A 23,124-nucleotide genomic window follows, 5' to 3' on the forward strand; every position below is an offset into this window, starting at 1 on the left:
TGTGAAAGTTGGACCATAAGGAAGGCTGAGCGCCAAAGAATGGAGGCCTTTGAACTCTGGTGCTGGAGAAGACTCCTGCGAGTCCCTTGGACTGCAAGGCCATCAAAGCGGTCAGTCCTAGAGGAGATCAACCCTGACTGCTCTTTAGAAGGCCAGATCCTGAAGAGGAAACTCAAATCCTTTGGCCACCTAATGAGAAGGAAGGACTCCCTGGAGAAGAGCCGAATGCTGGGAACGATGGAGGGCAAAAGAAGAAGGGGACGGCCGAGAAGGACGTGGCTGGATGGAGTCACTGAAGCAGTCGGCGTGAGCTTAAATGGACTCCAGAGGATGGTAGAGGACAGGAAGGCCTGGAGGAACGTGGTCCATGGGGTCACGATGGGTCGGACACGACTTCGCAACTAACAACAACAACATAAACAAGGAAGGTGCAGCCAAATGTTGCTTTGGTGAAGCTAATTTAGTTAAGCATGATGCTCGAATCAGAAATATAGTAACAAGCATCAATGCAAAACCACCTGCCTTCCTTGGTTTGGGGCTTGGATCATCCTGGGGTTATTGTTATTTGTTGTTGTTGTTATTATTCACGATTAATGTCAGTATTATTTTTAATTTATTGCGTGTCTCTTGCTGGCCGATGACCGTAATAAAATTTATATATATATTCTATTCTGGGGAGAGAGAAAAAAAACATTTCTTCTCATGGCATCTGAAGACACAGAATTCAGAATAACTCTGGGAGTCGAAGTTCACCGGTCTTAAAGGTGCCAAGACTGAGATTGCAATTTATAACGTTTTTAGTGGAAACTGGGCTTGACTTCAGCTTTCGGTAAAAAAAAAACACCCACAGGGAACAATGGGTTCTCTTTAAAGATTGCCGCAAAAAGTTTGTAAAATCAGGCACAGACATGTGATGACCCACTTAACGATGGGTCACAAGTTACGACTGTGGCTCAATTAGGGTCCTAAGTTGAGGACTATCTGCACAACTCTCTTAAAGAAGTGGGAAAAATGCCCTTCACAGATTTTTTTTAAAAAAAATTGCAGAATTACATCCCTTACTGTCAGCTTTGCCTAGTTCGGCTTTGTGCCTCACAGGCATCATGCCATTAAAAGCTGGAAGGAAAGAAGGAAAGGTGGAGAAGGAGAGAAGGATGAAAGGGGGGTTGAGTTTTGTGGATATGTGATAGGAAATTGGGAGCGGGAATGCAGCGGTGGGTTTCATATATTCTTAACACTGGTTCGCTCCGCTCGAGCGCTTGCATATGCCCCGGCCTTCCGCACATGCGCCCGGCCTCAAAAACGTGGCTAAATAGGACGGCATTATGCAGTCGCCACTACCGGTTCACCTGAACCAGCTGAATACCACCTCTGGGGGAATGAAAGGTGAGAAGGATCAGAGCAGCCGGATCCTGTTTGTACCAGCAACCTATGGCCAGGCACCTTGAGAAATATGCGGATTATCCCCAAACCTCTCAAAAAAAGTTCTCAAATATCTGGAAATAGACGTGTCCTGGAGGGATGGATGGGTTGTGGGCCAACCTACACCTTATTTTTGTATCTAGCGAGTGTGGAAGATTTCAGATTTACTGCAACCAACACCCTTAGTAAAAGAATCCTTTGCTTTAACCAAATGGAGTCGAGGGTCTTTCTTTCCTAAGGGATCAGATTGGGACAGGACTGACACTTACCCTTACTAGGAGTGTTCCAATCGAAGGCATACCACACTAAGTATAGAACTGCTATAATCCAACAGTCTGTGCAAAGCATATATATGAGGATAATGGTGCATATAATACCTGGAGGAAAAGAGAAGATAAGAGAAAATTAATCCAGGTTTGGAAATTATTTCATATTGCAAGGGTTTCCTCAAAGGAAAACAGAATGTCCTTCTCTTAGGTTGCAGCGGGTTGAAAGTTCTCGGCAGTACTTCTGTCTTCCAAAGCTAATTTTCCACAAATCCAAAACTGCAGTGAGTTCTAATCCCGCCTTAGAAAATTGCTGCTACAGGTAGTCCTCGATTTATGAACCACAACAGAGACCAAACTTTCTGTCGTTCAGCAAGAGAATTGGGCTCTTTGCCGGAAAACAATGTTGATAGCTTTGTCTTGTTGCATTTGTCTTCTGAACTTTTGCCAAGAAAGGCCTTTGGCAGTTTGCCTAATTGGACCAAGAGTTGGCGATAGGACTGAGGAATTTGTGTTGGGAGGAATTTGCTTTAATTTAGTTGAACTACGCTGAGAATGAGTTAATTCTCAGCTGTTCGAATAAAGTTTGCTTGTTTTTACACTGACTGAGTTTCCTACTACCTACCTGGGCCTGGGTCACAACAGTCCGATTCACTTAACAACCATGTTACTAACTTATCAACCGCAGCGATTCACTGTGGCAAGAAAGGTCGTAAAATGGAGGCAAAACTCCCTTAACCAATGTCTCGTTTCACAACAGAAAAGTCTGGGCTCAACTGTGGTCGTACGTCGAGGACTACCAGCTAATGAACCCTGTCCCAAACGAACAATAAAAGTGCCACGCGCAGCTGAGGGCGAGGAAAATGATCCCAAACTCCCCTTGGCAGGAGGGGAAGCCTGCCACCTGGGAAAAGGTGAAGCCGTTGAGAGCTTGCAATTGAAAAACTACCTGAGCTTCCTTAAAATTCCTCTGCGGTTTAATTGCACTTTGTCCCCGGGGGGGTGGGTGGGGGAAAAAATAACCCGTGTAGCAATAAACATGTTTACTTGCCCAGAGACTGTGAGGCTGGCGCTGGATGGAAGACGGGCACAGCCCAGGAATGCCGGTTTGGTCAAAGAGGGTGGGGGTGGGGGTGGGGATCTTAGGGAAAGGGATTTTGAACACAGGTACTCCTCGTTTGTTTTAGTGGCCGTTCGAGAATTACAAGGGCGCTGACAAAAAGTGACCCATTGGGATCGGTTTTGTTGGAGATGTTGAGAATTTGGAAAAAGGGCAGAGAAGAGCAACTAAGTTGATTAAAGGCCTGGAGAGGACTTCTGTTATTCTATTCTATTCTATTCTATTCTATTCTATCTATTCTATTCTATTCTATTCTATTCTATTCTATTCTATTCTATTCTATTTCTTTTATGTACACTGAGAGCATATGCACCAAGACAAATTCCTTGTGTGTCCAATCACACTTGGTCAATAAAAAATTCTATTCTATTCTATTCTATTCTATTCTATTCTATTCTACTCTACTCTACTCTACTCTACTCTACCCTACTCTACTCTACTCTACCCTACCCTACCCTACCCTACCCTATCCTATCCTATATCCTACATGCTATGCTATGCTATGCTATGCTATGTTATGCTATGCTACATGCTATCCTATCCTATCCTATCCATCTTATCCTATCCTACATGTTATTCTATTCTATTCTATTCTATTCTATTCTATTCTGATTCCCTATCCTATCCTATCCTATCCTATCCTACATGCTATGCTATACTATGTTATGCTATGCTATGCTACATGCTATCCTATCCTATCCTATCCATCTTATCCTATCCTACATGTTATTCTATTCTATTCTATTCTATTCTATTCTATTCTATTCTATTCTATTCTATTCTACACCCTATCCTATCCTATCCTATATGCTATTCTATTCTATCCTATCCTATCCTACATTCTATTCTATTCTATTCTATTCTATTCTATCCTATCCTATCCTATCCTATCCTATCCTATCCTATCCTACATGCTATGCTATTCTATTCTATTCTATTCTATTCTATTCTTATGAATATTAAAACATATGAAGAACAGTTGCAGGATTGGAGTTTGGCTAGTTAGAGAAAAGAAGGAGTAGGGGGGAACGTGATAGCTGTGTTCCAATATCTCAGGGGCTGCCACAAAGAAGTGGGGGTCAACCTCTTCTCCAAAGCCCCCGAAGGCAAAACAAGAAGCAATGGATGAAAACTCATCAAGGAGAGAAGCAACCTGGAACTAAAGAGAAATTTTCTAACAGTGAAGACAATTAACCTGTGGAACAACTTACCTCCAGAAGTTGTGAGTGCTCCAACACTGGAGGCTTTTAAGAAGAAACTGGAAAACCACTTATTTGAAATGGTATTAAGTTCTCCTGCTTGAGCAGGAGGTGTTTTTTTTAATTATTATTATTTATTTATTTACATTTATATCCCGCCCTTCTCCGAAGACTCAGGGCGGCTTACAGTGTGTAAGGCAATAGTCTCATTCTATTTGTATATTTACAAAGTCAACTTATTACCCCCACAACAATCTGGGTCCTCATTTTACCTAAAGGATGGAAGGCTGGGTCAACCTTGGGCCTGGTGGGACTAGAACCTGCAGTAATTGCAGGCAGCTGTGTTTTAATAACAGGCTATCTTACAGCCTGAGCCACTCAAGGACCTCAAGGTCCCTTCCAGCTCTATGCTGATTGGTTGGTTGATTGAAATGGTGTTCCCATCAGCCTGGAACAATGCAACCGTCGAAAATACGGTACACAGTAGTTGCCAAGGGCTTAAATTTTGATCACGTGACCACCACGACGTTGTCAGCGGGGAGGACCAACGGAAAGTCACTTTTTCAGGGCCGTTGTACCTTTGAATGGTCATTAAACAAACGGTCATATATCAAGGACTGCCTGTATCCAAGTTTAAATTTTCGGCAGATTCGGGCAATGGACTCTCGGGGCACCCTTGGAGCTTCAAATGTGTCCCCTTCTTCAAACTACCTTCCCAAATCAAAATAAAAAAGTTCCAAGCTTTTGCACAGCAAGAACAGTTAAAATATTTTTGGGAATGTCACAACCAGACATTCCCCATTAACACGGCCCAAACCCGTCTCAAATCTGCAAATCATTATAGCTGCATCTTGGCACAGGTTTTTTTTTCTTTAAGCCCTTTTATTTAAAACGAGTATCTTCTCAGGGAAGAGATCAGTGGTGGGATTCAAATAATTTAACAACCAGTTCTCTGCCCTAATGACCAGCTGGGTAGGCGTGGCTTGGTGGTCATGTGACCGTGTGGGCGTGGCCAACTCAACATCACTCGCGTCGATGGGCGCTTCGTCTTAGCTGTTACAATGTAATAAGGGTTAACCGAGGCAGTTTCTGTAAACTGGGCAATAAAGATTAGGCTAGAAACACCACCAGAATGTTTCCTTCTGCCTTCTTTACAGGATTAGCCCTGTAAAGTGAAAAAAACAAAACAAAATAAGATTTCTTCCAACAACCGGTTCTCCAAACTGCTTAGGAAGTTAACAACCGGTTCTCCCGAATAGGTGCGAACCGTCTGAATCCCGCCACTCGAAGAGATCCAATTTAGAAATATGGAGAAATCTCCGGACGGGGAAAAAAATTAACCAGCGTAACTTGTCTCCAGAAGTTACGGATGTACCACCTGTCTGCAATGGTATAGGCCAGGGTCTCCTGCTTCGGCAGGGGGTTGGACTAGAAGACCTCCAAGCCCCCTCCCAAATCTGTTATTCTGTCATTCTGTTCTTTTCACCCCATTCAGTCAATGTGGGTTGAGAAATGCCATCTCCAACCGGCAAGAAACATAGAACGGAAGGATCGGAAGGGAGGACAGAGGTCATCTAGTCCAACCCATCCCCACCCCAGAAATCTAACTTCCATTACTAAATCAATTTGATAATGGCTCAGTTGAGATATAGCCACCATTCTGTGGTTAAAAGCTACAGGGACAGGGAGCCTCGGGCCCTCCAGAACAGGGGTCTCCAACCATGGCAACTTAAGACTTGTGGACTTCAATTCCCAGAGTTCCTCAGCCAGCAAAGCTTTAAGACTTGTGGACTTCAACTCATTCAGCTTTCCTGGCTGAGGGATTCTGGGAGTTGAAATCCACAAGTCTTAAAGTTGCCAAGGTTGGAGACCCCGGCTCCAGAAGATGCTGAACTACAATTCCCAGCATGCCCCCCTGTCCACCATGTTGACTGAGGAGCGTGAAGTTTTTTAAGACGAGATTGGGCAGCCATTTGTTCAGTTCGGTATATAAGGTCTCACCGATTGAGCAAGCAGGGGGTTGGGCTAGAAGACCTCCAAGATCCCTTCCAACCCTGTTATTCTGTTATTCTGATCCTTTGGGTCATGCCGTGTTCTAATAACCTGACATACCTGACGTAATACCATATTACGCCAAATACCTGACCTTCGGACCTTCCGCCGCGAACTGAAGACACATCTTTTCATTCGCGCGGGGCTGGCTTAAATTTTATTGATTTTAAATTATCTATTATTAATTTTAATGGGGTTGTAGTTTTATATATTTTAAAGTTTTTTTAGGCCAATTATAAAATAAGTTTTTTAATTTGTATTTTAAATTGTATATTGTATTGTTTGTTTTTATTTTTGGCTGTACACCGCCCTGAGTCCTTCGGGAGAAGGGCGGTATAAAAATCGAATAAATAAAATAAATAAATAAATAAATACAGGCAACGCCCAGGTTTGCCTTCCATGGTTTGACAAATGTTGCATTGTTTATTTAATGATCTTTCTCTGCCAAGGGTTTTGGGTTGCCCAAGTAAAGAGAAGTCTATTTTGGGACATTTATCAAGGACAGGGCAGCTTAAACCTGCCAAAAGAAAAGGTGGAATTAACAAATACGCTCCCCTCCCCCAAATATTGGTGCACTTCAACTCCCAGAATTCTCCAGGCACCTTGTTAAAAAAAAAAAATACAAGGGAAGGTGACTCACTATTAAGCAATATTTTCGGATGTGAGGCAGGAATTGTGGGGTGGGGGGGCAGCTGTCTTGGCCCAGCAATCTAGACCCCCCCCCCTTATTCACAGATCATGAGCCTAAAGGTGCAATTCACAAAATGGACCAGGTTAATAAACCACAACTGGAGTATTTATCTACAGGTGGTCTTCGGTTTATGACCACAATTGAGTCCGGCATTTCTGTTGTTAAGCGAGACATTGGTTAGGTGAGTTTTGCCCCGTTTTACGACCTTTCTTGTCAGGGTTGTTAAGTGAATCACTGCAGTTGGTAAGTTAGTAACACGGTTGTTAAGTGAATCGGGCTTCCCCGTTGACTTTGCTCGTCAGACGGTCGCAAAAGGGGATCACGTGACCCCAGGACAGTGCGACCGTCTTAACTATGAGCCAGTTGCCAATCATCCGAATTTTGATCACGTGACCATGGGGATGCTGCAATGGTCGTAAGTGTGAAAAACGGCCATAAGTCACTTTTTCCCAATGCCATGGAAACAGCAAACGGTCACTAAATGAATCGCTGTTAAGTCGAGGATAATTCCAGTCTCAGTTGTAGTCCTCGACTTACAACCACAAACGAGAATGGAATTTCCATCGTTAAGTCCCTGAGGTCATAAGTTACATTATCATGGGACCGGACCCAATGATACGCCCATTTTTTTTTACGTCGGTCATAAAGCGAATCATCCGGTCGTTAACCCAATCCCGAATCCCCAAATGGATGTCTTTTTGCCGGAAACGGGTCCCAAATCCCTGTCACGTGACTTCAAGGACGTTGCCACCGGTTGTCGATACCCCTTGTCAAGCACCCAAAATTACAACCGCGGGACCGCAGCGATGGTGCGATAGTCATACAGGCAAATCACAAGACACTTTTTCAAAGCCGTCATAAATTTGAATCGAGATTAAACGGACGGTCCGAGGTTAAGGACTACCTGTAAAGTTATCCTCGGTCTTTTCAAAAGAAAAAGTGCCAAAAACAGAGATTTTGTTATCCGTGGGGCGAAAAACACCAGAGTGGGCATGAAACCAGTTTTTCCGCAAACAAGTTAAGAGGTGTGCAGAAAATCCATTTGTTCCAAGAAGGGGTGGAATCCCGCCCCTCACCCCACCCAGCACCCCACCCCCGCAAAATGGCCTTGAGAAGTCACGGTCACACTAATATTTTGGATCACAGAGTAGATAAAAACTTGGGACCGGTGTCCAGTTCCTTTGGCTCGGGATATACCAATATACAGATTAACAGAGTTGGACCTTGTAGGATATCTAGTCCAATCCCCACACCCAACCAGGAGACCTGCCTACACTGATTCTTACAAACTTGAAAACCTCCAGGGATGAAGCTCCCACAACTTCTAAAGGCAACTTCTCTTCCATGGGTTGATTGCTCTCACTGTCAGAAAATTTCTCCTTATTTCCAGGTTGAATCTCTCCTTGTTCAGTTTCCATCCATTATTCCTTGTCTGGCCTTCAGGTGCTTTGGAAAATAGCTTGACCCCCTTCCTCCTCTCTGTGGCAGACCCTCAAATATTGGAAGATGGCTATCCTGTCTCCCCTGGTCCTTCTCTTCACTAGACTAGCCAGGCCCAGTTCCTGCAACCGTTCTTTATATGTTTCAGCCCTTAATCATCTTGGTTGCTCTTCTCTGCACTCTTTCTAGCGTCTCAACATCTTTTTTTGAGGTGTGGTGACCAAAACTGGATGCAGGATTCTAGGTATGGTCTTACTAAGGCTTTATAGAGTGGTTTTAGTACCTCCCTTGATCTTGATTGTATCCCTCTGTTAATGCAGTTTAGGATTGCATTGGCTTTTTTGGCTGCCGCTGCACACAGCTGGCTCATATTTTGCTGGTTGTCCACTAAGACTCCAAGATCCTTCTCACAGTTCCTGCTATTAAGACTGGTTTCACCCAATCTATATGTGCCCTTTCGGTTTTTCTTGCTCTATTGATTGATCGATTGATTGATTGATTTACTTTTCTCTACATTGAATTTCATTTTCTTAGATAGGGCCCAGGGTTCAAGTATGTGGAGATCCATCTGGATCTTGAGCCTATCTTCTAGGGTGTTGGCTATTCCTGCCATCATCTGCAATAACCATCCAGGATGGGCACCCAACTCCTTTTCCCACCTGCAAATTTTGGAACATTAACCAGAGTTTAGGTCGGAGGTCTTCAAACTTGGCAGCTTTTAGACTTGTGGACCAACTCCCAGCTATGCTGGCTGGAGAATTCTGGGAGTTGAAGTCCACAAGTCTTAAAGTTGCCAAGTTTGGGGACCTCTGGTTTAGGTAAAACGGAGTAAGGAAAACGAATCTGAATTTAGGGAAGAAAGAAATTAGAGCTCCGTGTGTTCCATTTTCATCACCAAATGGTATAGAAATGGTATATATAGGGTCTCGTGCTTCAGCAGGGGGTTGGGCTAGATGACCTCCAAGGTCCCTTCTAACTCCGTTGTTCTGAAATATCCATTTCTGCCTCGGCTGTTCATCTGTCTCTTCAAGGCTCTGAGCTTCATTTGCAGCCAAGTTTTGTAGTCCTTAATGCCCAGTAAGGTATAGAGAGTCCTCGATTTATAACCGGTGACCGTTTGAAGTTACAATGGCACTGAAAAAAGTGACTTATGACTGTTTTTCACACTTACGACCGTTGTAAAATAGGACAAATCTCTCTTCACAACAATCTTGCTCAGCGACAGATATTTGGGGCTCGATTGCAGTCGTAACTCAAGGACTACCTGTATGCTTCAGCTATAGTTTTCTTTTTTTCCCTATCATATTGCAGTTGTTATAAGTGAATCTGACTTCCGCATTGACTCTGCTTGTCAAAAGGTCACAAAAGGAGACACTGCTACCGTCATAAATATGAGTCGGTTGCCAGGTATCCAAATTTTGATCACGTGACCATGGGGATGCTGCAGTTTGTGAAAAACAGTCCCTCGTTCCAGGGCTGTTCTAACTTCAAACAGTCACAAAGCACCAACTCAGGAAGCTCAAACTGCCCAAGGAGCTGCTGATCCAATTCTACAGAGGAATTATTGAGTCTGTCATTTGCACCTCTAGAACTGTCTGGTTCGGTTCTGCAACCCAACAAGAAAAACACAGACTTCAGAGGATAATTAGAACTGCAGAAAAAATAATTGCTACCAACCTGCCTTCCATGGAGGACCTGTATACTGCGCAAGTCAAGAAGAGGGCTGTGAAAATATCTACAGTATACAGACCCCTCGCATCCTGGATATAAACTGTTTCAACTCCTACCCTCAAAACGATGCTATAGAGCACTGCACACCAGAACAACTAGACACAAGAAGAGTTTCTTCCCGAAGGCCATCACTCTGCTAAACAAATAATTCCCTCAACACTGTCAAACTATTTACTAAATCTGCACTACTATTAATCTTCTCATCGTTCCCATCACCCATCTCCTTCCACTTATGACTGTATGACTGTAACCTTGTTGCTTGTATCCTTACGATTTATGTTGATATTGTTTCCTGATTGCTTATAGAATTTTTTTTTTATTGGCCAAGTGTGATTGGACACACAAGGAATTTGTCTTGGTGCATATGCTCTCAGTGTACATAAAAGAAAAGATACGTTCATCAAGGTACAACATTTACAACACAAATGATTGTCAATATATCAATATAAATCATTTGTACCCAATGACTATCATTAAGTGTTGCCCCTTATGATTCTTGATGAAGGTATTTTTTCTTTTATGTACACTGAGAGCATATGCACCAAGACAAATTCCTTGTGTGTCCCATCACACTTGGCCAATAAAGAATTCTATTCTATTCTATTCTATTCTATTCTATTCTATTCTATTCTATTCTATTCTATTCTATTCTATTCTATTCCATTCCATTCCATTCCATTCCATTCCATTCCATTCTAAATAAATCGTATGTCAAGTACCACCTGCATTTAATCTTGAGGTGGCTGCTAGAGCTTAAGACTTTGATCCGGTTAAGAGCATCGTCTATTCTCTATTTCCTATTCTATTCTATTCTATTCTATTCTATTCTATTCTATTCTATTCTATTCTATTCTATTCTCTATCCATTCTGTTTTCTCTTGAAGGCACCTTCAGTGATCCATACATCCCTATCTTCCAAGAGCACCACCCCAAAGTCTTGAGCATTTGAGACAAGAAGATCTCCTTACCCATCATAAGGAATGAGACCACCCATTGCAGCACTGAAATGATCTGCAGTTGCTTCTCCACTTTTGACTTGGATAGCCAAGACAGATCCTGAAGGGCCGACAAGATGCTGGAACCAGTCCCTGAAAGGAGAAAAAAAGAGAATTCGGTCCACTGAGTGATTTCCAAAGGCTTCCCCAACCGATCCCTTCCAGAGGCTTTGAATGTGACTCTCCACTGTCAGGATTCCGACAGATGCCCTAATTAAATCATGAGCCTCCAGCCAAGCTTCAAAAGAAAGCCAGTTATTTATTAGGAGCTTCAGATCAGCACATTCCCAAGTGAAGCCAACTCTGATCCCACCTAATTTACACCGCAAGCATGACCCTGTTTCCCCCCTCCCCCCAGGGTGTGTCATCAATCACATTCACCAACGGAGCAATTTCGCGGGTTGTAGAGATCACTCCCCTCCGGCCGCTGTGGGTAACTCTGGGATACAGCCTTGAGAGAGATATGTCTGGAATGTGCTTCTGTCTTTGGCTGCCGTGCTGCTTCGTTGGTTTCCCATCCCCCTTGCCAATGGCAACTCGACAGAGGCCAGGGTGCTTTGCGACATCCACATTCCCTTTTAACTAATTAATTAATTCCCCACTAACCATTAACTATTTAATTCCCTACTGACCATCCCCAGAGTATATGACTGTGAAAGTCGGACCAGAAGGAAGGCTGAGAGCCAAAGAATTGACAGTTTCGAATTGTGGCACTGGAGAAGACTCCTGACAGTCTCCTTTGGACTGCAAAGAGATCCAATCAGTCGATCCGAAAGGCAATCAACCATGACTCTCCTTTGGAAGGACAGATTCTGAAGCTGAAACTCAAATATTTCAGCCACCAAAAGCGAGAGGAGAAGCGGAGGAGGCGATAGTTAGATAGGGTCATCCACACAATGAACACAAACTGGGAATATTTGGGGAGACAATGGAGGACGGGGGGGCTGGTGTGGTGTGGTCCATGAGGGTTGCAAAGAGTCAGATTTAGCGACTAAACAACGAACAACAACATGTCACCTCCAATCTCTGTGGTTCAAGTTAAGAGCAGTTGGTCCAAAGCAATGCTTACTCTGGAGTCTCATACAGTGATCCTCGACTTACGACCACAATTCGGAGCAGAACTCCCACTGTAAGACATTACAGGTAGTCCTCGACTTACAACAGTTCATTTAGTGACTGTTCGAAGTTACAATAACACTGAAACAAGTGACTGACGACCGTTTTTCACACTTATGACCGTTGCAGCATCCCTATCATGGCCACATGATAAAAATTCAGGTGCTTGGCAACTGTCACCAGACACCTGATTAAATTTCTCCTTAGTTCTCGGTTGGTTCTCTCCTCGATGGAAACTAATAAAGGGAAGTGTTGGAATTCATTGTTGGAAAGTAACTTTATGCAACAACTGCAGAAGTATTCAACCAATAAATGGCAGTGCTTACAAGTTTGGATCTCCGATATATACTCGATGTTCTTTTGTTCTAGGTAGAGTTTTCTGTTACAAATAAGCAGTTAAGCAGTAAAGCACATGGTGACTGTACTCTTCATTTGACCTCTGGTGCTATATATAAACAGAATTTCTAACAGAGAAGCAACCTAAAATTAAGGAGAAATTTCCTGACAATGAGAACAATTCATCAGTGGAATGGCTTGTTTCCAGAAGATGCTCCATCAGTGGAGGTTTTTAAGAAGAGATTGGACAACCATTTGTCGGAAACGGTACAGGTAGTCGTCGACTTACGACCACAATGGAGCCCAAAATTTATGTTGTTAAGTGAGAAATTTGTTGAGTTTTGCCCCCATTTTACGACCTTTCTTGCCACACTTGCTAAGGGAATCACTGCAGTTATTAAGTTTAGTAACATGGTTGTTAAACGAGTCTGGTTGTCCCGTTGACGGAAGGTCGCAAAACGGGGAATCATGTGACCCCCCGGGACGCTGCAATTGTCATAAGTATGAGTCAGTTGTCCAGCATCCCAATATAAATCATGTGACCATGGCGTGTGTGTGTGTGTGTGTGATGCTACAACGGTTGTAAGTATGACAAATGGCCGTAAGTCACTTTCTGCAGTGCCGTCGTAACTTCTGAACGGTCCTTAAACGAACTGTTGTTAGGTCTATGCACTAGCTGCATAGGGTTTCCGGCTTAAGCAGGGGGTTGAACTACAGCAGGGGTCTCCAACCTTGGCAACTTTAAGACTTGTGGACTTCAACTCCCAGAATCCCTGGCTGAGGGATTCTGGGAGTTGAAGTCCACAAGTCCTAAAGTTGCCAAGGTTGGAGACCCCTGAACTAGAGGACCTCCAAGGTCCCTTCCAGCTCTCGTCATTCTGTAAATAGCAGTGTTAAAAGCAGAGTAGAGTTAAAATAGACACCTTTTCAGCCGTGCTCAGGTGTAGATGGGAAAGGGCTTCAGGTGGAGGTTAATTTAACAGCCCAGAAGCAGGTAAACAATAGAGGAAGTAGATTACAAGAAGATCCAACCAAGTATCGACACTGCTTCCTTAGATGAGGAAGAGAAGGTCAATCTATCCTGCTCATGAACGGAGCGTGAATAAATAAGAAAGGTTTGTTTGCAAGTAGATTTTTCAGCTCCGCAAATCTCCCAAAAGTTATCCATTGACCAATCCCTTGAGTTGCCGGAAACGTCAAACAAAACCCGAAGGCCCTATCTTGCTTTTTGGCTAAGCACGTAAGCATTTCCTAACGATTAAGACTTGAGTCAGGGAAGCAGGGTGGATAAAAATTGATTTTTTAAAAAGAAAATCAATTAAAAAATCAGGTTTTTTAAAAAACTTAAATCAGATTTTTTTTTATTTAAATCGGATTTTTTTTTCATTTAAATCAGATTTTTTTTCTTATTTTAATCGGATTTTTTAAAAATCAGTTTTATTTTAATAAAATGCTTTCGGAGTAAAAAAAAAATCTATCTGAAGATACTTTTCTATTTAAGATGCCTTCATAATTTAGTAGATTCAGCATGAAATGGAGCTTAGTTAAGTAGCAATGAGGCGGTATATTCTGCAATATTTTAGTTAAAACCCATTCGATGAATCCAAGCTCTGCAAGCTGAGAGAACATGCGCCGCATTGATGCATTCGCACAATTTCACAGTAAGCCATGAGATAAATCAAAAAACAATATTCCTTTATCCCTTTGTTTTGCAAATCTATGCACATTTCAAATGCTATGATTGTCTGAAGAGAAATGCATTTGTACTACCAGGCTCTAAGTGTGAGGAGGAAGGGCAAGCGGTAAAAATGAAAGTGAAACCTTCACTTACTTTCCCTACCGGTTTGCAAATGTGAGCTTGCGCTTGCATGCGCCCCACTCACACATGCGCCCAACCCTCCAGGCATGTGCCCGGCCTCAAAAACGTGCCTGAATAGGATGGCATAGAGCTGGAGCGGGTAGTTGAGGTGACCCAAAATTTCCGCTACCGGTTCAGGCGAACCGGTCTGAACCAGTGGTGAAATCGAAATTTTTTAACTACCGGTTCTGAGGGTGTGGCTTGGTGGGCGTGGTATGGCTTGGTGGGTGTGGCAGGGGAAGGATATTGCAAAATCCCCATTCCCACCCCACTCTAGGGCCAGCCAGAGGTGGTATTTGCCGGTTCTCCGAACTACTCAAAATTTCCGCTACCGGTTCTCCGAACTGCTCAAAATTTCCACTACCGGTTCTCCGAACTGCTCAAAATTTCCACTACCGGTTCTCCGAACTGCTCAAAATTTCCACTACCGGTTCTCCGAACTGCTCAAAATTTCCACTACCGGTTCTCCGAACTGCTCAAAATTTCCACTACCGGTTCTCCGAACTGCTCAAAATTTCCACTACCGGTTCTCCGAACTGCTCAAAATTTCCACTACCGGTTCTCCGAACTGCTCAAAATTTCCACTACCGGTTCTCCGAACTGCTCAAAATTTCCACTACCGGTTCTCCGAACTGCTCAAAATTTCCACTACCGGTTCTCTGAACTACTCAAAATTTCCACTACCAGTTCTCCGAACTACTCAAAATTTCTACTACCGGTTCTCCAGAACCTGTCAGAACCTGCTGGATTTCACCCCTGCTCTGAACTGGCAGAATACCACCTCTGGAAACCCTCTAAGCAGCTTATAAATATAATATTAAAGAGAGCCTGTCATTTCAGATCCATCATGGCATCGCCTGTTAGCGGGCATCCGCTCACCTGCTACCCGCTTGTTGTGTGTCTGCCGGGCCACTAGCCCATCCCCTTAAAGTGAATGGGACTGTCGGTGAGTCAACGGTGGGTCAGAAAAGGAGATGTTGCGGGACCGAGATGACGGTGGCTCTTTAAAAATTATAATTTAAATCGAGTTGATTTAAACCAGTGGTTCTCAACCTTTATAGTGCTGCGACCCCTTTAATACAATTCCCCACGATGTGGCGAACCCAACCGTAAAATTATTTTCGTTTTGAATTTATCGCGCCTGAAGTCAGACATAGCGATCTGAACTGCTTGCGATTGCCTTGAGGACGGAGGCATTAAAGCGGAGACTCCTCCCCTATTAAGTTTATCGTGCCTGAAGCCGGATTAGGCTAGCGATTGGGAGTGATTGCAGCTGGCTTGAGAGGGAGACATCGGAGCAAAGATTTCTCTCTTTTTTAATTCATCGCGCCTGAAGCCGAATCCGGCTAGCGATTTGAAGAGCCTGCAGCTGGCTTGTGGAGTCAACCATTGGAGCGCGATTCTTCGACTCGCAAGTATACTTCCCATATTTCCGATGGTCTTAGGCGACCCCTGGCAAATCATCATTCGACCCCCAACGGGGTCACGACCCACAGGTTGAGAACCGCTGATTTAAACCAAGCCTTTTTACTAGTGATTTAAATCACGATTTCAATCGTGATTTCAATCGACTTGATTTCGATCAAATCCACCCTGCAGGGAAGTATGAATCTGCGGGACACAAAGTCAAAAGCCCGAAAGGTGCGTGTTTTTGCAAAACAACGAGTTTTCTTCTTGCGCAAGGCGTCTTTGAACGCACAACCACAACCTGCCTTTCACTCAATGTGAGTAAATTCTAGCTGCTGAGTTTTTTCTTTCTCTTGAAGCAGGTGATAGAAAGGATTTCATTTTCTGACAGCCGCAGGTAGTTCTGGACGTACAATCGTTCGTTTAGTGACGATTGGAAGTTATAACGGCACTAAAAAAAGTGACTTATGACCAGTTCTCGCCCTTACGACCTTTGCAGCATCCCCTTGGTCACGTGATCAAAATTCGGGTGCTTGGCGTGTGTTTACAACAGTTGCACTGTTCCAGGATCATGCGATCACCACGGGTCGTCCTCGGCTTACAACAGTTCACTTAGTGACCGTTCAAAGTTACAACAGCACTGAAAAAAGGGACGCATGATGATTTTTCACACTTAATGACCATTGCAGCATCTCCGTGCTGATGTGATTTACGTTCGGATGTTTGACGACTGACTCACATTTATGACGGTTCCAATGTCCCAGGGGGGTCACGTGATCCCCTTTTGCGACCTTCTGACAAGCGACGTCAACGCGGGAGGCCAGATTCACTTAACAACCGTGTTGCTAACTTAGCAACTGCAGTGATTCGCTTAACAGCTGTGGCCAGAAAGGTCGTAAAATGGGGCAAAACTCACTTAAGAAATAACTCAATTAGCGACATGAATTTTGGGCTCAGTTGTGGTCATAAATCGAGGACTACCTGTCCCGTGCATGCTCTCCAATGTCAAGATCCCGGATTCCTACCTGCAACTCTATGCGACACAACCTTGCAATATGGAGAGGGAGGAGGGAGAGAGGTTGCTATTGGCAACCTAGGAGGCCCAGTGACTTTCTCAGTGTCAACCTCAGTGGCCCTGAAGAGATGCTCAGTTGCAGCAATTGAGGCATATCAAGCAATTATCGCAATTCAGCAACAATGCAACCTGCCCCAAACACCCACTATATCGGAAGGGAGGGAAGGAGGGAGGGAGGGAGAGAAAGAGAGAGAGCAAGAGAGAGAGAGAAAGAGCGGAAGGAAGGAAAGAAGGATAGAAAGAAAGAGGAAAGGAAGAGAAAGGGAGGGAGGGAGGGAGAGAAAGAGAGAGAGAGAGGAAGGAAGGAGGGAGGGAGGGAGAGAGAGAGAGGAAGGAAAGAAGAAAAGGAAGGAAAGAAAGAAAGGATGGATGGAAGAAGAGAGAGAGAAAGAAAGAGGGAAGGAGAGGAAGGAAGGAGAGAGAGAGAAAGAGAGAGAAGGAGAGTAAGGAAGAGAGAGAAGGAGGGAAAGAAAGAGGAAGAGGAAGGAAGGAAGGAAGGAAGGAAGGAAGGAAGGAAGGAAGGAAGGAAGAGAAAGAGAGAGAGAAAGAGAGAGAAATAAAGAGAGGAAGGAAGGAGAGAAAGAGGGAAGGGAGAGAAAGAGAGAGAAAGAAAAGAAAAAGGAAGGAAGGAGAGAGGGAGAGAAAGAAAGAGGAGGAAGAAAGGGAAGGAAGGAAGAGAGAGAAAGAAAGAGAGAGAAAGAAAGAAAGAGAGGAAGGAAGGAAGGAAGGAAGGAAGGAAGAGAAAGGGAGAAAGAAAGAAAGAGAAAGAGGAAGGAAGGAAGGTAAGAGAGAGAAAGAAGGAAAGGAGAGGAAGGAAGGAAGGAAGGAAGGAAGGAAGGAAGGAAGGAAGGAAGGAAGGAAGGAAGGAAGGAAGACCTCTCAACCCCTACTCAATTTGAGTCATTGCCATTTCTGAGGCAAGGCCCAGACCATGCTGGATTTTCAGCCAACATTAATTTGACAGATCAGCAGAGTTTTTTAAAGAAAAGTCAGCAAAAATTCACAGGGCGTTAAATTAGGGACCAAATTGCTGTATCTACACAGTCCTACACAATCAGTCAATGCCTTCAAACACTGTAGGGGCTCCATCAACTGAAATTTTTAAGAAGGGATTGGATCATCATTTGTCTGAAATGTTATAGGGTCTCCTGATGGAGCCAGGGGGTTGGACTAGAAGACCTCCAAGGTCCCTTCCAATCTTGTTATTCGGTCCTTTCCCCGCCTAGTTGGGTCAACTTGAATGGAAGCAGGCAAGAAACGTGGAACAGGCAAGAAACATACAACATAAGGATCGGAAGGGAGCACAGAGGTCATTTAGCCTAACCCCTTCCCACCACAGAAAACTACTTCTATAGTTAAACCAGTTGTGAGGCTGGCTCAGCTCAGATAGAGCCACTACCCCATGGTTAAAAACTGCAAGACCGGAGGGCCTCAAACCTCCAGAAGCGTTTGAACTACAACTCCCAGCATGCCTCGTATTCACCATATTGATTGAGATTGCTGGAGATTGAAGTTTTCAGGAACTTCTGTTTTAGGATTTCAGTTTTCCCAACCCTTCAAGCCACAGATCAGTGTTTCTCAACCTTGCCACTTTTAAGATGCATGGACTTCAACTCCCAGAATTCATCTGTGCTGGGGTGGGGGGGGGAATTCTGGGAGTCGAAGTCTTTGGGAGTCGGAAGTTTTTAAAGGTTGCCGAGACTGAGAAACATTGCCATAGATTGCCAGCGGTCGCAACCTTCACAATCAACAAGCACAACCGAGGACGGCTGAAATCCTGCCTTAAACTTTCTTAGAGCCAGTATTGGCCTAGTGCAGTGATGGCAAACCTTTTTGGCACCTAGTGGCCAAACTGGAAAGTGCGCATGTGCGCGCGCCGGAGCGCTGGAAACCCAAAGACCAGCTGGCTGGCGCGCACACGCCTGTTTTCTGGCCATTTCTGGCCATTTTGGGGGCCGTTTTCAGGCTGTTTTTTGGGCCATTTTCAGGCTGTTTTTCGGGTCGTTTCCAGGTCAGTTTTTAGGCCGTTTTTCAGGCTGTTTTTCGGGCTGTTTTTCAGGCCATTTTTCAGGCTGTTTTTTGGGTCATTTCCAGGTTGCTTTTTGGGCTGTTTTTCAGGCCGTTTTCAAGGCCGTTTTTCGGACCATTTTTCAAGCTGTTTTTCGGGTCATTTCCAGGTCGTTTTTTGGGCCGTTTTCAAGGCTGTTTTTGGGCCGTTTTTCAAGCTGCTTTTCAGGTCATTTCCAGGCTGTTTTTCAGGCTACTTTTTGGGTCATTTCCAAGCCGTTTTTCAAACCATTTTGGGGCTGTTTTTGGGTCATTTCAGGTCATTTTGGGGCTGTTTTTCAGGCCGTTTTCAAAGCCATTTTTCAGACCATTTTTCAAGCTGCTTTTGGGTCATTTCCAGGCCATTTTGGGGTGTTTTTCAGGCAACTTTTGGGTCATTTCCAAGCCGTTTTTCAGACTGTTTTTGAATAGTTTTCAGGCCGTTTTCGGACCATTTTTCAAGCTGTTTTTCGGTCATTTCAGGCCAGTTTTCGGCTGTTTTTCAGGCCATTTTCAGGCCGTTTTGGGCCATTTTCAGGCTGTTTTTGGGTCTGTTTTCAGGCTGTTTTTGGGCCGTTTTCAGGCTACTTTTGGGTCATTTCCAAACCGTTTTCAGGCTGTTTTTCAGGCCATTTTCTCGGTCATTTCAGGCCGTTTTGGGCCATTTTTCAAGCTGCTTTTCAGGTCATTTCAGGCTGTTTTTGGGTCATTTCCAGGTTGCTTTTGGGCTGTTTTTCAGGCCGCTTTTCAAACCATTTTGGGCCGTTTTCAGGCCATTTTTCAAGCTGTTTTTCGGGTCATTTCCAGGTCGTTTTTTGGGCCGTTTTCAAGGCTGTTTTTGGGCCGTTTTTCAAGCTGCTTTTCAGGTCATTTCCAGGCTGTTTTTCAGGCTACTTTTTGGGTCATTTCCAAGCCGTTTTTCAAACCATTTTTGGGGCTGTTTTTTGGGTCATTTCCAGGTCATTTTTGGGGCTGTTTTTCAGGCCGTTTTCAAAGCCATTTTTCAGACCATTTTTCAAGCTGCTTTTGGGGTCATTTCCAGGCCATTTTTTGGGGTGTTTTTCAGGCAACTTTTGGGGTCATTTCCAAGCCGTTTTTCAGACTGTTTTTTTGAATAGTTTTCAGGCCGTTTTTCGGGCCATTTTTCAGGCTGTTTTTCGGGTCATTTCCAGGCCAGTTTTCGGCTGTTTTTCAGGCTGTTTTTCAAGCCTTTTTCAGGCTGTTTTTCAGGCTACTTTTTGGGTCATTTCCAAGCCGTTTTTCAAACCATTTTTGGGGCTGTTTTTTGGGTCATTTCCAGGTCATTTTTGGGGCTGTTTTTCAGGCCGTTTTCAAAGCCATTTTTCAGACCATTTTTCAAGCTGCTTTTGGGGTCATTTCCAGGCCATTTTTTGGGGTGTTTTTCAGGCAACTTTTGGGGTCATTTCCAAGCCGTTTTTCAGACTGTTTTTGGATCGTTTTCAGGCCGTTTTTCGGGCCATTTTTCAGGCTGTTTTTCGGGTCATTTCCAGGCCAGTTTTCGGCTGTTTTTCAGGCCATTTTCAGGGCCGTTTTTGGGCCATTTTTCAGGCTGTTTTTTGGGTCGTTTTTCAGGCCGTTTTTGGGCTGTTTTTCAGGCTACTTTTGGGGTCATTTCCAAACCGTTTTTCAGGCTGTTTTTCAGGCCATTTTCTCGGTCATTTTCAGGCCGTTTTTCGGGCCATTTTTCAAGCTGCTTTTCAGGTCATTTCCAGGCTGTTTTTTGGGTCATTTCCAGGTTGCTTTTTGGGCTGTTTTTCAGGCCGTTTTCAAGGCCGTTTTTCGGACCATTTTTCAAGCTGTTTTTCGGGTCATTTCCAGGTCGTTTTTTGGGCCGTTTTCAAGGCTGTTTTTGGGCCGTTTTTCAAGCTGCTTTTCAGGTCATTTCCAGGCTGTTTTTCAGGCTACTTTTTGGGTCATTTCCAAGCCGTTTTTCAAACCATTTTTGGGGCTGTTTTTTGGGTCATTTCCAGGTCATTTTTGGGGCTGTTTTTCAGGCCGTTTTCAAAGCCATTTTTCAGACCATTTTTCAAGCTGCTTTTGGGGTCATTTCCAGGCCATTTTTTGGGGTGTTTTTCAGGCAACTTTTGGGGTCATTTCCAAGCCGTTTTTCAGACTGTTTTTTTGAATAGTTTTCAGGCCGTTTTTCGGGCCATTTTTCAGGCTGTTTTTCGGGTCATTTCCAGGCCAGTTTTCGGCTGTTTTTCAGGCCATTTTCAGGGCCGTTTTTGGGCCATTTTTCAGGCTGTTTTTTGGGTCGTTTTTCAGGCCGTTTTTGGGCTGTTTTTCAGGCTACTTTTGGGGTCATTTCCAAACCGTTTTTCAGGCTGTTTTTCAGGCCATTTTCTCGGTCATTTTCAGGCCGTTTTTCGGGCCATTTTTCAAGCTGCTTTTCACGTCATTTCCAGGCTGTTTTTTGGGTCATTTCCAGGTTGCTTTTTGGGCTGTTTTTCAGGCCGTTTTTCAAGCTGCTTTTCGGGTCATTTCCAGGCTATTTTTCAGGCTACTTTTTGGGTCATTTCCAAGCCGTTTTTCGGACCATTTTTCAAGCTGCTTTTCGGGTCATTTCTAGGCCATTTTGGGGGTGTTTTTCAGGCAACTTTTGGGGTCATTTCCAAGCCGTTTTTCAGGCTGTTTTTTTGGATCGTTTTCAGGCCAGTTTTCGGCTGTTTTTCAGGTCATTTCCAGGCCGTTTTCGGGCTGTTTTTCAGGCTGTTTTTAGAGCCGTTTTCTGATGCTCCGGTGCCCTCGAAGACCAACTGGCTGGAAACCAAAAGAGCAGCTAGCGACGGCACACAAGCCCACAGAGAGGGTTCTGCATGCCACCTCTGGCATGCGTACCATAGGTTCGCCATTGCAGGCCTAGTGGCTAAGTTACCAAGCTAGAAACCCAGAGATGGTGAGTTCAAGTCCTGCCTTAGACCCGAAAGTCAGATGGGTGAGTTTGGGGCAATCACCAGGAGATGGTGAGTTCTAGTCCCACCTTAGGCATGAAAGCCAACTGGCTGACGCTGAGCCAATCGCTAGGAGACAGTGAGTTCTAGACCCATTGTAGCCATGAGTGTCAGATGGATAACTGAGAAAATCACCAGGAGATGGTGAGTTCTAGTCCCGCCTTAGCCATGAAAGCTGGCTGGGTGTCTTTGGGCCAATCACTAAGAGATGGTGAATTCTAGTTCAGCCTTGGAACATAGCTGGGTGACCTTGAAACAGTCACTCTCTCAGCCCAACCCACCTCACAGGATTGTTGTTGCAGAGAAAATAAGAGTAGTATTAGATATTAGAGGTTTTTTTTTTTACTAACAATAATAAAAATGGGATAAAAAATCAGCTAAATAAAAGATGTTGCCGTTCCCCTGTGCATCAATCTTCCTCCCCCTAAAAAGTCCCAACTGGCTGGGAATCCTGGAAGTCGTCGTCCCTGCGAGACGCTGCATTCAGAAAGCTGGATGGTAGATCTTCTAGTGGCTTCTGAAGCCATTCGATTATGTAGGGAGATTCCTACTTTTTTAATTATTTTTTTTCAACTTCTCTTTCTCCTTGTAATTTCGGTGGGAAGACAGCCGTGCAATTCTCCTTCGGCAGAATCGTTGGGCTTAATCATCCGAGCATTTCTTGATCTGCATGAATCATTCAGCGAGGAAGGTTGGCTTGGAAACTTGGCAATGTCAAAAAACAATCTTTGCAAAACCTGCTGTGTGGTGGGTTTTTTTTTTTACCTTCTTCTTCACGGGGCTGAGATAGGAGAGCCAAGCAGGCTGGTGATGAATGGTGGTGGCTAATTGTGCTGCCATGGCAATGACTGAAATCAGAGATCACAGCACAACTAGGGTTTCTCTCTATACCAGGGGTCGGCAACCTTAAACACTCCAAGAGCCACAAAGGTCCTAACCGGAAGCCCCCCGTTCAATTCTGGAGCTGACCGGAAGTCCGGTTCTCCCACCATAGAGTCTCCTCCTAGCGCGGCGTCCTTTTTCCTCTACCTACCCTAACTGAAAGCCCTATCAACTGTAAAACCGACCGGCAACAGGGAGCCGCAGCAGAGGGATGAAAGAGCCACAGGCGGCTCCAGAGCCACGGGTTGCCGACCCCAGCTCTATAAAGAACAACAGAGTTGGAAAGGGACCTTGGAGGTCTTCTAGTCCAACCCACTGCCCAAGCAGGAAACCCAACACCGTTTCAGAGAAACGATTGTCCAGTCTCTCCTTGAAAACCTCCAGTGATGGAGGACCGACAACTTCTGGAGGCAAATTGTTCCACTGGTTCATTGTTCCCGCTGTCAGGAAATTTCTCCTTAGTTCTAGGTTGGTCTTCAGCCTGTTACTTCTTGTTAGGTGCTTTGAAGAATAGGT

The 23,124-nt window shown here is 44.3% G+C and overlaps 1 protein-coding gene across 1 annotated transcript in view; it reads right to left on the reverse strand.

Annotated features, from left to right (window-relative positions):
- Window positions 1-23,124, reverse strand: part of DGAT2 (diacylglycerol O-acyltransferase 2) — a 60,886-nt gene that overhangs the window by 21,045 nt on the left and 16,717 nt on the right. Inside the window, exons 2-3 of the mRNA XM_058185507.1 lie at window positions 10,890-11,009; window positions 1,692-1,799 (exon numbers count right to left, since the gene is read on the reverse strand). Coding sequence (XP_058041490.1) covers window positions 1,692-1,799; window positions 10,890-11,009 — 228 coding nt within the window. The remainder of the gene's footprint in view (window positions 1-1,691; window positions 1,800-10,889; window positions 11,010-23,124) is intronic.

The sequence above is a fragment of the Ahaetulla prasina genome, chromosome 5 (assembly GCF_028640845.1).
Source record: "Ahaetulla prasina isolate Xishuangbanna chromosome 5, ASM2864084v1, whole genome shotgun sequence".
Taxonomy (NCBI): domain Eukaryota; kingdom Metazoa; phylum Chordata; class Lepidosauria; order Squamata; family Colubridae; genus Ahaetulla; species Ahaetulla prasina.